The sequence below is a fragment of the Nomascus leucogenys genome, chromosome 1a (genome assembly GCF_006542625.1).
Source record: "Nomascus leucogenys isolate Asia chromosome 1a, Asia_NLE_v1, whole genome shotgun sequence".
Classification (NCBI taxonomy): Eukaryota; Metazoa; Chordata; class Mammalia; order Primates; family Hylobatidae; genus Nomascus; species Nomascus leucogenys.
In genome coordinates this window covers 13831093-13847438 of record NC_044381.1, presented here as the reverse complement: position 1 = coordinate 13847438, position 16346 = coordinate 13831093, and the positions used below count along the sequence as shown (strand labels likewise).

Below are 16346 nucleotides of genomic sequence, written 5' to 3'. Positions count from 1 at the left end.
CTCATTCTGGCTGCTCCTAACGTTCAACTAAGCCACGTGGTTATTTAAGATAATTAGGTTATAAAGTAATATATTTTGTTTTTATATTAGTTGTACTAAATATGTCTCTTAAGGAAATGGGGTATTTTAATAACATTCCTTAAAGTTTTCGATTCACTTGATAACACAGTAAAGAATAATGAATGGTGTTTCTGCTGATGCTCTGTCACTGAGTTTCACCATTTGGTAGCTGGGCTGCCATTGGTTTTCATTATACAGTAAACCCAGGCAGTCTTCAAGCCACTTGGTCTATCTGTGCTCTCAACTGATTGCTGTCCAGTTACACCTCATAAGTATTTTGAAGAGAATATAATGTTCATAAATTCCATAGAATGTTAAAATAGCAAAAATGTATTATAATAAATGTATTAAAATAACAATAGTGTATTAAAATAAACATATTAAAATAATTTTACATAATGTATAAAATAATTTTGAATAAGTGGCCCTTATATTTAAACAAATCAAAATTCCTAACACTTAGTTGCCCTTTTTGTCATTTCTTTCCCTCTGTCAGACAGAGCCAACTGTTACTACTTCTGATGCAGCTGTGGACCTCAGTTCATTTAAAAATGTGCAACATCTGGAGCTTCCCAAGGTAAATCTGCTTTGAATTGGAATGAAATAATGTGAGTTCCTTTACATCAGTGTTCTAATTCACTGTGTTCTCAAAAGTGTGGTCTCCAAATTAACAGCATCAGCATCATCTGAGGTTTTGTTAGAATTGCAAACACTTGGGCCCACTCAAACTTATCTGCTGAATGAGAAACTCTAGGTTTGGGCCCAGAAGTTTGTGTTTTATTAGACCTGCCTTATGCACATTTAAGTTTGAAAATGACTGTGCTAACTGATACTTTATCAGGGGTCCAGCTTGCCCTTTTATAATTATTCCAAATTATGAAGTTTAGTTATCTGTCCATTGATTCCTTTACTGAGGTCCTGCTACGGAGGAAATAAAAATAAAGAAATAGAAGTTATAGTCTTGTCCTTTAAAAATAAGAAAGTTCATATATTTAGAAGTGAACTTTCGACTCAGATGATTGCCTTAAAAAGGCAATTTGCTGAACAGACACCTGTAAATGCATTTGGGTGTTTCAGGTTCGTGCAGGTAAGCAGGTGGACAATGGATGAGCATGAGTATAAGCTGAAAGAGCAGTGAAGTGCCCAGGAAGAAGAGGAAGGCAGGAGGTGGGGTGGGGAGGTCAGAGAATATTTATAGGAAATGCTGAAGACAGAAGGAAAGAGAGTGGTCCATATTACCACTCTCCAACCAGGAGGCAGTGCAGCATGGTGCTTGAGAGCCTCAGCTCCAGAGTCATTCTGTCTGGGTTGAATCCTTGCTTCGTCAAGTACATGCTTCACACATTGTATGATCTTTCTTTGCCTCAGTTTCCTCATTTGTAAATTGAAGATGATAATAGTACCTTTATCCTGGCATATGGTCAGCTTCTGTTTTCAGGGGGAAAAAATACCCTGATGATATTGATTTTTTTATTGCTGTTGTTTTTTACAGTAGATAACCATACACAAAAATGCATTGCTCTAGTCTTGTACTATACATATAAGAGAAGTCTTTATCATGGGCTATTTTTGTTGTGGTTAAAAATAAGTTATTAAAGTCTTTTTACCTTTCTTTTTTTTTTTTTTTTTTTTTTGAGACGGAGTCTCGCTCTGTCGCCCAGGCTGGAGTGCAGTGGTGCAATCTCGGCTCATTGCAAGCTCCGCCTCCCGGGTTCACACCATTCTCCTGCCTCAGCCTCCGGAGTAGCTGGGACTACAGGCACCCGCCACCACGCCCGGCTAATTTTTTGTATTTTTAGTAGAGATGGGGTTTCACCATGGTCTCGATCTCCTGACCTCGTCATCCACCCGCCTCAGCCTCCCAAAGCGCTGGGATTACAGGTGTGAGCCACCGCACCCGGCTAAGTCTTTTTACCTTTCTATCAAGAAGTCCATACACTTCAGTTTGAGAATCCCTCATTCTATTGCCATTTAAGAGAGATGACATCTTCCTCTTTCCCTTTCTGATTTCTGCTCTTAGTTTCTTTTCCTCCTAAATCCTGAAGTAAGAGTTTATAATATTTAATAGTGCAGTCATTTCCCTATAATTTGTTAATTATGAAACATTTAAATGTATGTTGAATACTTTATAATGAATGATTTTTTAAAAAATCTGTTTATGGTGATCTTTAGAAAAGTCCAAAATTAGATAATTTTTAAATATCCTTTCATGGTATTGATTTTAATTTATCATCTAAGGCTTAGTATATTCTAGGATATAATGACTGCCCAGGAAATGTTTGTGGAATGAACATGTTAGATGAATAAAGAGCAGCATACTGTAGTGGTTGGGAGCACAGACTTAAAGCCAGACCACCTGGGTCAGAGACCGAGATTTGCCACTCACTATCTATGAGACTGTGACTTTGAACATGTTTCTTAACCGGTACATAGTAGTCTTGCCTTTTGAAAATGGACTTAATAATTGTCCAACTTACCTCATAGACTTGTAGTGAGAATTAAGTATATATTGTGAAAACTAAATATACATATGTACAGTTTCCAGCACCTGGCACACATATACAAGTATTAGTTGCTGTTATTATTGTTTTAATAATTAGGAATGAATAAGCTGGTATAGAGTTGCCTGATGGCTACCTGTCACTGATTTTCTCTGATGTTTTCTATTTCCACATCAGGCTACCTGATTAAGGTGCTTGATAGATGTTCATAGCATCTTAATCCCCTACTCAGAACCTCCCAAAGACGTTCATTTCCAAACAGATATATTCAAGTTCTTTGGCTGGGCATTTAGCAATGTGGACAGAAGCCCGTGCTGGATGGGTGGACAGAAGCCTGTGCTGTCTGTCAGAAGCCCTTCTCACATCCTGAGTGATCGCCCATAAATCACTTAATCCCATTGGTCCTCACTTTCTTCTTCTGTAAATGGGGCTGCCTGTATTAAGGGTTATTGTTGGAATTGGATGAGCTAATGAGCAAGGTTCCTTCATTCTGCAGTATAAAAGCTGGTTTCTGCCTTTCGCCTCCTTTTTTATTTATTCAGCAGTTGTCTATTATGTGTACTTCCCTTTCTAAATTAGATGCTATTGAGGAATGCAAGACCTTGGAGAACCTCAATGTATTGCCCACTGAAAGCTTCCATTTATATGTAGATTTCAAACAAATCTAAAGCTCAGGTAGCTGGAATGTATTTATTGATGAAAGCCAAAGTAAGTAAGGGGAACATACAAGAATCTTTTAAAAGTAGCTAGACAGAAGAGGCAATTAACCATGATTTTAATGATTTTAAGTGTGGGCTTTGGAGTCACTTAACTTCTCTGGGCAATAGGCAAGCCATTTGTTCCATGGTGAGCAGGTATATGCAAAGCAACCTCCAAAGACTGAGGGAGCTGGGATTCTGAAGAAAGAGGCTGACAAATCCAGTTTATCAGAAAGAAATACTTAATAGGGACTTAATGTACAGAAGCCATGTTGCTGGTGGCCACAAGACAGTGGATCCCAGCATCCACCCTCTAGAAAGTATTCTTTACATAGCAGGGATAAAGACATGTAGCTGGTCACGTCTCAGAGTTTCTTGCTGAAACTTGTTATCAGTGGAGAGGTTAGGTAAACATCTTTATGAAGGATTACCTATGCTACAGGGCTCACTACAGAACACCTTGGTATGCAGGAGTCAAACATTGGTCACCATGGCGGTTTCACTTCAAGGTGATGCCACTCCCGCCGTAGAACAGGCTGTTTTTCTGTACCGTTTGACTTGTCTGGGTCTCACTTTCCTCGTGAGATGAGGAAAATCCCTTTATATTAGAGATACTATTGGAAGGATTAAATGAAAGAATTTATACGAAGTGCTTACCACAGTGTGAGTTATTATAATTATTTTTGTTAATACTTCTAACCATGAATTTCTGAGTTCCCCATAGAATATATCCTTGAACACATCTCTTGAGGAAGCCATTGTTACAAATGATGTTGAGTGACATATTACACTAATCCTGGCACTCCTAACCCCATTATTACATGGCTCTAGGAGTAAAAATTAAGCAAAGAAGGGAGAAAGAAACAGCTTCTAACACTCATGAATCAGCTGAAATCTTTTGTCATTTTTACTATCCTATATATTTTTAAATTATAGTTAGTTATTTGACAAAGTAATTTAATGGTAATGTAACATTTGTTCATTATGTTATTTACCTCTTAGCAACCCTGAGAGCTTGCTATTATTTTCTCCACTTTGAACTGTTCCCAGAACTCCAAATAGTAGAGCTGGAATTGAACTCTGGTCTTCTGCCTCCAAGTCCCATTTCCCATCCATTACCTGTTTCAACTTGCTACTGGGCCCCATCTGCCTTTCTAAAATGCCTGTATGTTCCTTCTAGGAATCCTGTACTTCAGTCAAACTGATTTGAATCAAGAGCTCATGGAGAAGGTTTTGAGAATTTATCCCTCTTTGCCTTGGTTTATATCACTTGGTCTTTCTGATTTCTTTTAACTTATATAAATCCTACATACACTAAAGATCCAACTTAAATCTCACCTCTGTTTATTTTGAAATATTACTTCAATATTCTGGCTTATATAGTGCTTACTATTAATGTTTTCAGTTTATTTGTCACTTAACCATGTTTGACCCTAGAGCTTGTCTCCTGTGATGAACTTTGATGTGGTTATCTTTTCTGTACATCTAAAACACACACATGTTGAGAGAAGAAATTCTCACTTTTTTTTCCATTACTTAGTGTCATCGACGTAGTTCAGACTGAGTAGGTATCTGCGAAGGAAGAATGAATGAACGGTTATGTGCCGTACATGCATAAGGGGAAAAATGTTGAGATCAGGAGAGTCAGGAAGAGAATGATTTTTGCATTGTCTAAAAGTGGGAGCTCTAATAACAGCTCATTTCTAGTTCTGTTTTGACTCCTTAGAAACTCTTGACAGCTCAATTATCTTTTTTTAATCTTTTATATTTTTTAAAATGGGAAAATAGAAGTATAAACAGAAAGCTCTCATACATACAATCTAAACTCATAGTAGCTGACTGAAATGCAAATTCAATTGATCAGAAAACATTTTTGATTAAAGATTTATTTTTGGCACAGTTTGCACTTGGAAAGTACCCATACATCAAAGCAGGTAGTAGCCTTCTATGATTGTCAAAGCTGTGTTTCATATCCATACAATTTTATGTGGTGAAAGCCTTGAAATATGATGAAGTTTTTCTTCTTTTGAATTTTAAAGAAGCTTCTACCTTCAAAATAATTCTCCAAATAATATTAAATTGTTTAGCTTAATTCTACTTTGAATTCTTGTTTACTGTTTTCTAGCTGTTTAATTATACAACTCATTGTTCAAAAATATATTTCCTTGGAGCCAGGCGCAGTGGCACATGCCTGTAGTCCCAGCTATTTGGGAGGCTGAGGTGGGAATTCAAGACCAGCCTGGGAAATATAGCAAGACCCCATCTCTAAAAGACGTTTAAAGTAATATTTTAAATCAGAAAAAAACCCACAAAAATATATTTCCTTAATTTGTTTTCTATTCGCTGTATGGTAGTGTTTTAATAACTAGCCCCAAGCAAAGTATCTCAGATCTCTTCTTACTAAGGACTATATGCACTCTGGTAAAAGTAAGTTGGAAAGTTGAGCAGTTAGATAAAAAATTGCACATTCATATGCTGTTATCCTTTCTTATGTGTCGTCCTGTTTTTCTTTTTCTTTTCTTTTTATTTTTATTTATTTATTTATTTTTGAGACTGAGTCTCACTCTGTCACCCAGGCTGGAATGCAGTGGTGTGATCTCGGCTCACTGCATCCTCCACCTCCCGGGTTCAAGCGATTTTCCTGTATCAGCCTCCTGAGTAGCTGGGATTACAGGCGTGCACCACCATGCCCGGCTAACTTTTGTACTTTAATTAGAGATGGAGTTTCACCATGTTGGCCAGGCTGGTCTTGAACTTCTGACCTCAGGTGATCCACCTGCCTCAGCCTCCCAAAGTGCTGAGATTATAGGTCTGAGCCACCATGCCCAGCCTCATCCTGCTTTTCTGATATCAATAAATTGTTTGTTGATGTGTATATAGTTGTTTTTGTAGTATTCTAGTTGAGGTTGGACATATTATACATGCAGATTTGTAGCTTATTGTTTCTTTTAGGACTCCTCTTATTGCAAATAACAAAAAAATTAACTAATTCCATCAGGTTTCATCAAGGAAGAGGATTTATGGACTCAGGTCAGCAACCTTCAAGGGTAGTTGGTCCTGTGACTGAATAGTGTCATCAAGAGCCCATTTTTTTCCTTGTCTGTGTGACACTGTGCCATTCAGTGTCAGCTTTATCCCAAGGCTTGTCTTTCTCATGGTTTTAGAATGGCTGCCAGCCATAGTTGGGCCATGTGCTACTTCTTTTACATGTATCTTGGGGGAAGGGAGAGAATGGCTGTTCAAGCCTTCTGAGCAAAAGTTCCAAGATTCATCCTTATTGAATCAATTCAGATCATGTGTCTACTTTTGAGCCAGGGACTGTGACCATGGGACTGTAATTGTAGAATTGACTTCAGTTGTTCAAACCCCATTCTTGGAGCTCCTTAACTTTTGCTATGTAACAAATTACCACCAAACTTCACAACTTAAACAGCAGGCATTTATGGTCTCACAGTTTCTATGGGTTAGGAATTTCAGAGCATTTTAGCTGGGGGGTCTGCTGAGAATCTCTTGTGCAATTGCCGACACATTGCCAGCTATGGCTACAGTCATCTCAAGATTTGACTGGGCTGGACATTGCTTCCAAGATGATTTACCCAAATGGCTGCTGGCAATAAGCCTTATTTCTTCTAAATGGGGCTGCTTGAGTTTTCTTAGGACAATGGCAGCTGGCATCTTGCAGAGCAAGTTATCCAAGAGAGACAGCAAGGAGGACGTCCCTTTGCCTTTTTTGACCTAGCTGTGAAGTTATACACCATTACTTCTGCTGTATTCTCTTTGTTAGAATCAAGTCACTAAGTCTAGCCCATGCTTTTAGGTTCCTTCTTGAAGGGAGAAGTATCAAAGAATTTCTGCTCATATTTTTAATCTACAGCCTGAAACATGGTGAGGGAAGAAGGTGGGAGAGAGAATATGGAGGTGGGGGAGAGAGAGGAGTGGGTGGGAAGGCTAGATATTCTAAATCAATTTTTATAGAGGGGTAAGATGGGAAGCAGTATTAGGTAAACAGTCAGCAAATACCCACTGTACCAATAACGTACTTTCGTGGCTGTTATGTGGCAAGTATTATTATTCCATTTTGTAGATAAGAAAATCTAGATTTCGTAGGTAAGAAAATTGAGGATTAGAGACGTTAAGTGGCATATCCAAATTTCTATAGTTAGGTAGAAGGTAAAGTCAGTTCTGCTCACTCTAAAGGTGCACCTTACTCTGGCAGATAGATGTGACTGATTGCCTGGAAAGAGAGAGGTAGTAGAGAGATGGTCAGTGACAGTTTCAAACTCATCAGGCATTAATAATCTACCTCAGAAGAGCCACATGTTGATAATCTTTAAAATGATGTTGAAACCTACCTTGATGTCACAGCCATGACCATAAACATCTCTGATGGCACATTTAACTTGTGTGTATATTTCAGAGAAACCATGTCAAGATTCCCTTTTCTCTTCTTTGCTTTTTGTAACTTTTCTCTGGAGAAAAAATTAGAAGGTTGCTAGCTCTAGCAATGAAAATGTTAAAAACTCTACTTTAATTTTATTAAAATAAACATTAAAGCTAAAAGCCAATATTTCTGAACATTTGGTTTTGATAAAGGGAAATGTGGAAAATATAGCAAAGTAGGTGTAGCTCCCCAGCCTTGGCAGGTTCTAGGAGCTTGTCTTGGGACTGAGAGTCATTTTCAGTCTGCAGCAGATGGAAATGCTGTTCTGTGGAGAAACAACTCTGAGTGTCCAGCCCCCTAAAGGACAGATTCTGCATCAGTAATGGCAGACTGCCTGCTAAAGGAAGAAGAGGGGCAGAAAAGAATGAAGGGGCTAGACCCTGTTGTTATTTCCAAGCGACAGTCCAGAGAAGAAGTGGGATTCTTTGGTTGGTTTTGAATGACCTATTCAGTCATTAGACAAAATTTGTAAATGCTGAATGTTTTGGTTGAATTATTGAATGTATTTTTGCTGTCTAGATATTTTACTAAAGTTACTAAAGATGTCAGACATATGGGAAGAGTGAAAACACTTGAATGTTTGATGGAGGAAAATTTATTACCATTAGGAAAATTTGAAAGTTTAAGAAAAGACAAGATTTCTAAGATCTTAGATTTAAGGTCTAAGGTCTTAGATTTCTGGACTTCAGAAGAGTTTTAATTGCTTTTCTTACCCTTGGTATCCATTTGGATAAAATTAATCTGTTTCAAGTCTTCTGAGCATTTTTGTTTTTACTTTTCTAGGATCAGGGGGGTTTGGGTATTGCTATCAGCGAAGAAGATACTCTCCGTGGAGTCATCATAAAGAGCTTAACAGAGCATGGGGTAGCAGCCACGGTGAGGCTTACCTTTCTTGCTGTCATTAAGTAGTTGGGGAGGGAATTACTTTTGGAATATCACTCAAATTCTTCTACATTTCCATTTAGGATGGACGACTCAAAGTCGGAGATCAGATATTGGCTGTAGATGATGAAATTGTTGTTGGTTACCCTGTTGAAAAGGTAATTTTCCAAAATAAAGTAAATGGTAATATAGGCCCATCCTTGGGTATGATTAAAGTGTTTGTGTCTGCAATCATAGGGAATTAGGGTTATGTAGCTGTATTAGACATGTTCTTAAGGAAAAGAAGAGATTACTCAGAAGTTCTTCAGTTTCTATTTTTTATTTTCCAGTTGGTGTTAAAGTGGTTTTCATTGCCACACAAATTATTCAGTATTCACTGGGCATTTTTGATAAATATTTCCATTTTTTCCTTAGGAAAACTTTAAACTCCTTAACAGTGACTGTTAGTGCCAAAATATTTTTTAATGAATGTTTGCTGTTATAAATATCCACTGTGTATACTACTTTATAAACAGATTGTAAGACTCAACCATTAAATATATAACTTTTATTGGGGTTAAACATATCTTGTACTTGAGTTTCCTCTCCTCAAAAGAGATCTTAATACTTATTTGGTATCTCATTTGAGGCCTTTTATTTATAAGTGCCAGAAAAAAGCTTTGTTTCCTTGAAATATGGTATGCTTTTTCTTTCTTATAGTGAGGGAGAACCATATAACTATTATCATTTCTTCATTGTCCAGTAAGAAGCTTAAAGTTACTTTTTAAAAATTCAGTTTTTAGTAAGTATTTAGGCCAGATCCTTTAACCCATAAATCTGTGTTTTAACTTTTCATTTGCCTTGACTTTTTTGTTGTATACTTTTCTTATTCTGCTTCTAACATATGTGTTTCTATTTTATTAAAACTGTTTGTGTAAGCTGCTTCTATAGAATCAGGAAGTAGGTAAAATAACCCATGTATCTTCTAGGGTTGTAGGCATTCAGAAAAACGGATGAGATTAGAGATGTAAAAAGTTGAAAGTCTTATATAAGGAAAAATCTGGTCAGAGCTAGACTTAGAGTAGAAATTAACCATGGCCCTAATCTACATCAGGCGTTTGGAAAAGCTAGAGAGAAACTAGAGCCATTTCTTTCTTTACCCAAGTCCTGAAAAAGAAATAATTTGCATCTGTCCCTCCCCTTAACCATAGAGAGAATTAGATTCCATTGATAATGGTGACTAATTGGTATGTCTACTAATTTAGCTTTGAATTTTGTTTCTCTTCCACACATAAACCCTGCCAGTTTATTAGCCTTCTGAAGACAGCAAAGACAACAGTAAAACTTACCATCCACGCTGAGAATCCAGATTCCCAGGCTGTTCCTTCAGCAGCTGGTGCAGCCAGTGGAGAAAAAAAGAACAGCTCCCAGTCTCTGATGGTCCCACAGTCTGGCTCCCCGGAACCGGAGTCCATCCGAAGTAAGGCCTCTGGGCTCATGAGAGTCCTGCACATATGGAACACCTGAACTCAGCAGAGGGTTTCTGCTTGGGAGCCAGCTGCCTGCCTGTGGCTCACTGTTTGAAAGGTTGTAGTCAGGGAGCCCTATGGTGAGGGCAGGGTATAAAGAGAGGACTTCTGGATAAAGAGTACTGGACTGTTAGGCAGGCAATGTATGTGCTGCTCTACATTAGGCAGCTGTAGCATCTTAGGAAACCTACCCACTCAAAGCCTCAGCTTCTTCATCTCTAAAACAAGGGAATAGTATTCTTTGCTTTCCAAAAATATATTGCTAAGGGCACCTTGATTCCAGGCGTCTAACTAATGAATTAGAAATATCATTTTGTAGATTCTTTTTTTAAACTGGGAAAGTAATTTAAACTTCTCTAAGCCTCAGCTTTCTTATCTGTAGAATAGATATGCAATTATCCTGTTTCATAGGTGGGATCAGTACTGCCTGCCATAAGAAACTCTTTAGTGATTGCCATGATCTACGGATCTGAGTTCTATGCTTTAGGTGTAATAGGGGGTCCTGTCATAATGGAAATGGATTTAGGTTAAGTGAATCATACGGTGACACTTTAATGTGTCATTGTACTTCCAGTCTAGTATATGGAGGTACATTATTCCTTTGAGTTACTTTTTGAGAAAGAATACACTGGTGTGTAATAAAACAGTAAGTTTCAAGCTCTGCAGCATCAAAACTTAAAAAAAAAATAAGGCATTGGCTTTTTCTGTAATGGGGGGTGGAGGAGAGAAATTTCTTTTGGCCTCCAAACTGTTCTTTTAACAGTTTTTTAAGGAAACACTAGTTTAAAACATTTGTAATGTAGTTGGATAAAAAAGTCTTAAAGTAATACATCTCCGAAAATAATCCTTTATTTAGAAAGACTGGATAATTCACTGAAGTGTTAAAAGATTTTATGGAAATTTTCTCATTTTTCTATTTTATGTTGATCCCTAAATAGTGTTGTCTATAAAAATATGAAATGCTAAATGAAAACATAAAAGAAAATATCTTACACCTGTTCTTACCATTTAAGGAGCAAGAAAATAGTCTGTTTCTGATTTCCTAAAAAGAGAACATCTTGTCTAAAGCATACGCCACTATACCAAGTGTCCTAGCTTTCCCAAAACATGCTATTTGGTGTATGCTCTTTGTTGTATCATGAAACATATGATATGATATGAAGACTCTCATAAAATAACGTGTGAAATTATATTCTCCTTTTCTCATGATCTTATCTATTCATTTCTGAATACATATGCACCAGGATTTGACATCTGAATGTATAAAACATCAAGTGAGACTCAAGAAGAAAACTGCAAATGGTGCATTTTTGCTCAGAATTGATTACATAAGAAGAGATGCTCTAGGATAAGAAAAAACAAAAATGTTAAAAGCCCCGAAAAGCAGGCATCAGAACCAAAATTACTGATGTGTTTTGTGGTCTTCCCTGAATGTGCTTCTAGGTGTTTGCCACATATCTCAGTTCTGAGTTCTATAAATCTTTTAATTCATAAGAAATGTGTTTGGCTCCATTGAAATGGAGAATTTCAAAGTGAAACTTAGGTTCAATTTAACTCTGTTCTCTCTTCTTCATATCCTATCCTTTCTATCTCTAGCAATTTAAAACATGTAGGATAGCATAGAAAATAATTAAACAGGTAATTTTTGGCCCACTACCCTAAATTAACAATGGTGATTTAATCACATTTGTTTTATTTTTAAATATAAGATAATGAAAAGATTGAGGTAAATATGAAGTCTCTTTTTTCCCACAATCTTGGGCCCATTTCCCTGCCCCATCCCTCAGAGTCAATCTGTGATGAGTTTGATGGATATGCCTTGTAACCAATTTTTATTTGTATTTCATTTTCAACTTATTTTTAGATACAAGCAGATCATCAACACCAGCAATTTTTGCTTCTGATCCTGCAACCTGCCCCATTATCCCTGGCTGCGAAACAACCATCGAGATTTCCAAAGGGCGAACAGGGCTGGGCCTGAGCATCGTTGGGGGTTCAGACACGCTGCTGGTGAGCACCACCCAGAGGTGCTTCTGCACAGGCCGTCCTTCAGCCAGGCATCAGAGACCATTATGGGGAGATTTCTATCAGTTCTAGTAAAGGAAATGTGAAGGCCGGAAAAAACTGTATTTATTTGTTATTTTAATTTATAGGGCAAATATTCAATTGGATACGGGGGAGGTTTCCTTTGAGTAAGCCAATAAATACTGACTCAGCAAGATTCTGCTACACTGGTGATTTTGACCTTGAAATTTCAAAGTGTTTCTATCAGTTCACCAGTCCTTACTACATTTTAATTTCCTTTTTGCTGATATCCATGTTGGGTTAAACCCATTTTAAGAGGAGGTTGAGCCAGGTGCAGTGGCTCATGCCTATAATCCCAGCACTTTGGGAGGCTAAGGCAGGATCACTTGAGGCCAGAAGTTTGAGATCAGCCTGTTCAACATGGCGAAACCCTATCTCTACTAAAAATACAAAAACTAGCTGGGCGTGGTGGCATCTGTAATCCCAGCTACTTGGGAGGCTGAGGCAGGAGAATCTCTTGAACATGGGAGGCAGAGGTTGCAGTGAGCTGAGATTGCACCACTGTACTCCAGCCTGGGTGACAGAGTGAGATTACATCTCAAAAAAAAAAAAAAAAAAGAGTGAAAAATTGATGCTTTGTAGACAAAGTCTTCTAAATGTCAAAAATACCTTAAAAATCACTTCATTTATGGATAAGAAAGTTATCTCTCATCTATGTATGCATGTTTTATTTTATAGTTTTTTCTTTAATCTTCTCTATCATTAGGAAAAAAGCATAAGCTCCTTTGAGCCTTTTAGCAAAAATTGTTGTTACACTTTCCTTTGAATTATATGGAGCTTGTACCTGTAGAGCCAGAGTTTGTAACCCTTATTGCTGTCTATCAAAGTACAATGTGTTTGGACTCCATTTCTGCTCACCATTCGTAGGAGAATGGGATAAGTATGGGTATGTTTTGTTTGGGCCCTTAGGGTGCCATTATTATCCATGAAGTTTATGAAGAAGGAGCAGCATGTAAAGATGGAAGACTCTGGGCTGGAGATCAGATCTTAGAGGTATAGAATGCCTGTTTTTGACCTTCAAAATTAACAGAGAAAAGGCTCTTGGGGGGAGTGTTTCTTTCTTTGCTTCTTTCTCTCTCTCCCCTTCCCCACCTAACTCTCCTTTACTTCTCATGTTCCTCACAGTCAGTGTCCCATTTCTGTACAGGTGAATGGAATTGACTTGAGAAAGGCCACACATGATGAAGCAATCAATGTCCTGAGACAGACGCCACAGAGAGTGCGCCTGACACTCTACAGAGATGAGGCCCCATACAAAGAGGAGGAAGTGTGTGACACCCTCACTATTGAGCTGCAGAAGAAGCCGGGAAAAGGCCTAGGATTAAGTATTGTTGGTAAAAGGTGTGACTGAGGAGGACAAACCCAATGCTCCCTTGGAAATGATGGGACTTAAATCATTTTAAACAGTAATAGCAGTAGGTGAATCTTTTATCAGTGGCTAGTGTTCAGTAGGTAGCTGTTGTTAGCCCCCTCACTAAGGAACCATAAAAAGACATTGGTTTTGGACTTTTAAAATCAGAATATTGGAAGGTTTTGAAGGTACTTAACAAGAAGTCATTTGGTGTATTTTTGAGCACCTGCCATGTGCTAGGAAATACATTAAGTTTTCAGAAACAAAGTTAAATAAGACATGGTTCCTGACCTCCAAAGACTCATCATCTGGTGAATGTCGAATTAAATATATTCTTGCAACAAAGGAATGTATTGATGCGTGACAAAGACGCTTTGTGGGGGACCCATGGTAGCAAAGGAGAGAGGGACCAAGTGACCCTATTTAATTAAAGTGAATTAGGGAAAATTTCCAAGAAAATAGGTGTCTGAGCTGAGGGTAAAAGTGATCAGTGAGAATTGGTTTATTAAAGGAGAGTGGAAGATATTGTAGGGAAAAGGATCAGAGCGAACAAGAGTGTGCTGTCAACAGGACCTAAAGCAGGGTGCCCAGGTGGTAAAGGAATAGTGAATGCACAAAAATTCACAACCTAATTCATTTATATATAAGTACATTTTAAAAGTATTTACATGTAAGTAATATTAACAAATTCATTTATAAGTGATATTAACAAATAAATAATCCAGCAAGTTTCATAAATCTTTCTTCCTTTTAGTATTATAAGCCCATCTGGATCTGATCTCAGAATCTACCAGATAGCTAAACTTGTGAAGTCAGCATTCAGTAAAAAGTGCCCCTGCAGTCTGCAGTGGCTCTAAGTTGATTTTGTCATTCCTTGGGCCTCAGATAGCCACCATTTCAAAGCAGCTTATGTTTTCCAGTGAGTCAGAAATCTGTGAAATGGTGATCTTTATTTCAGAATATCCTTCTTCGGAAGTAGGCATTCTTCAGAATTGCCAAACGAGCAGCATAGACACCTGGTTCTGCAGCGACTTTTCTGTATGGAAATAAAAAGACATTTACACCATTTTGTTTCTCAGAGATGGCTAAAGGCTAATTATTTTTAAACACAGAAAGAATTTAGCATATTATTTGAGTCTCAGTGGGAATATGTCTAAAAATTAGACTTTTTTTGGAATACAGTGTCAATAGTCTAGTTCTCATGAAATATGACATGGGTGACATGGCTACTGGAGGATGTGGGGTGACCAGGTCATCATAAAAACCACCATTAATGAACCCTAAATTCTGTGCATTGGGAAGACCATACAAAGACCATCTAATCCAATACCCTGTTTCTAAAGATGGGAAAGCGGAGGATCAAATGGTGAAATGGTTTGATGTCATGACGTTGGCAAGAACAAGTGATACAGTTCAGCTTTTACTATATATTTCTGTTTATGGTTATCTTCGTATCTTTAGAAGTTTTGGTTTTTTTTTTATAGTTTTGTGAAAGAAGGGATGGGAATAAGATTTGTGTTTATTTTGCATAAACCTTGTGTGGAAGATGTGTAATGATTTCAAATAAAAGACATCACAGCAATGGTACTTAGATTTTGAGTTAATCAATGGTGTTTAGTTTGAGGTACACATCTGTTATGATTTTCAGTAATATTAATGATGTTGATGGTGATAGCAACATTTATGTAACCACAAGTTAATATTATTCAAAGTTCCATTCTGATTTGGAAAGAACAGCAGATTTTGCATCCAAGGATTGCCTCTTAAGTCTTACTTTTGCCACTTAGTAGCCGAGTGACCCATAAAATGAGAATGGTAATACATACTTCTACTCACAGTATATAATTGATGAAGAATAAATATGCTTATTGGAGATCATTTTAACCTATGAAGCACTATAAGACATAAGCTGTTATTTATCAAAAAATATAATTCTAATGTTGCCCCAGAGTTGCTCCAAATAATAAAACTTTTAAAGTCATAAAAACAAGTAAAAATTTTGGGTAAAAATGTAACTTTTTATTAAATAAGCATTGCATTACAGTTGAGGAAAAGATAATGTTGAAATTCAAAATTGTGTGCAGAAACGATACTGGAGTATTTGTGTCAGACATTGTCAAAGGAGGAATTGCAGATGCCGATGGAAGACTGATGCAGGGAGACCAGATATTAATGGTGAATGGGGAAGACGTTCGTAATGCCACCCAGGAAGCAGTTGCTGCTTTGCTAAAGGTAAAAAATGCCAAAAATAATTCTGTGTAATAGCATAGAAGAAAAAAATTTTAACATTGGGTTATCATAGTCAAATTAATAATGACTTCTCTTTATTTAAAGTGTCACCTCAAGGCCGGGTGCAATGGCTCATGCCTATAATCTCAGCATTTTGGGAGGCCATGGCAGGTGGATCACTTGAGCCTAGGGGTTCAAGACCAGACTTGGCAACATGGCAAAATCCCATCTCTACAATAAAATATAAAAATTAGTTGGGCATGGTGGTGCGTGCCTATAGTCCCAGCTACTCAGAAGGCTGAGGTGGGAGGATCGCATGAGTCTGGGAGGCAGAAGTTGCAGTGAGCTGTGGTCACACCACTGCATTCCAGCTTAGGTGACAGAAACCCTGTCTCAAAAAAATAAATAAATAAAAAGTCATCTCAAATATTTTAAAATGGAAAGATTTTATCATTTATGTTCCATAGAAGGGAAAGTTTGGTCCAAATGCTATTCCGACTCAAAACTGTTGAACTATTTGAAGTTGACATTTAAAATCAGAAGCAGATCGGTCATCCTTATGCAACGAAGGTAATTTAATGCAGATTCACT

The 16346-nt window shown here is 37.5% G+C and overlaps 1 protein-coding gene across 14 annotated transcripts in view; it reads left to right on the top strand.

The window, feature by feature from the left end:
• The window catches only part of MPDZ (multiple PDZ domain crumbs cell polarity complex component), a 174878-nt gene that overhangs the window by 145268 nt on the left and 13264 nt on the right, over nt 1–16346 (top strand). For 12 of the 14 annotated variants that reach the window (XM_030814986.1, XM_030814875.1, XM_030814816.1 and 9 more), the window contains 8 exons: nt 557–637; nt 8484–8576; nt 8666–8740; nt 9867–10041; nt 11955–12100; nt 13085–13168; nt 13323–13516; nt 15611–15758. In XM_030814986.1, coding sequence (XP_030670846.1) covers nt 557–637; nt 8484–8576; nt 8666–8740; nt 9867–10041; nt 11955–12100; nt 13085–13168; nt 13323–13516; nt 15611–15758 — 996 coding nt within the window. The remainder of the gene's footprint in view (nt 1–556; nt 638–8483; nt 8577–8665; nt 8741–9866; nt 10042–11954; nt 12101–13084; nt 13169–13322; nt 13517–15610; nt 15759–16346) is intronic. The other 2 variants (XR_004030622.1, XM_030814639.1) reach the window with 2 other exon arrangements.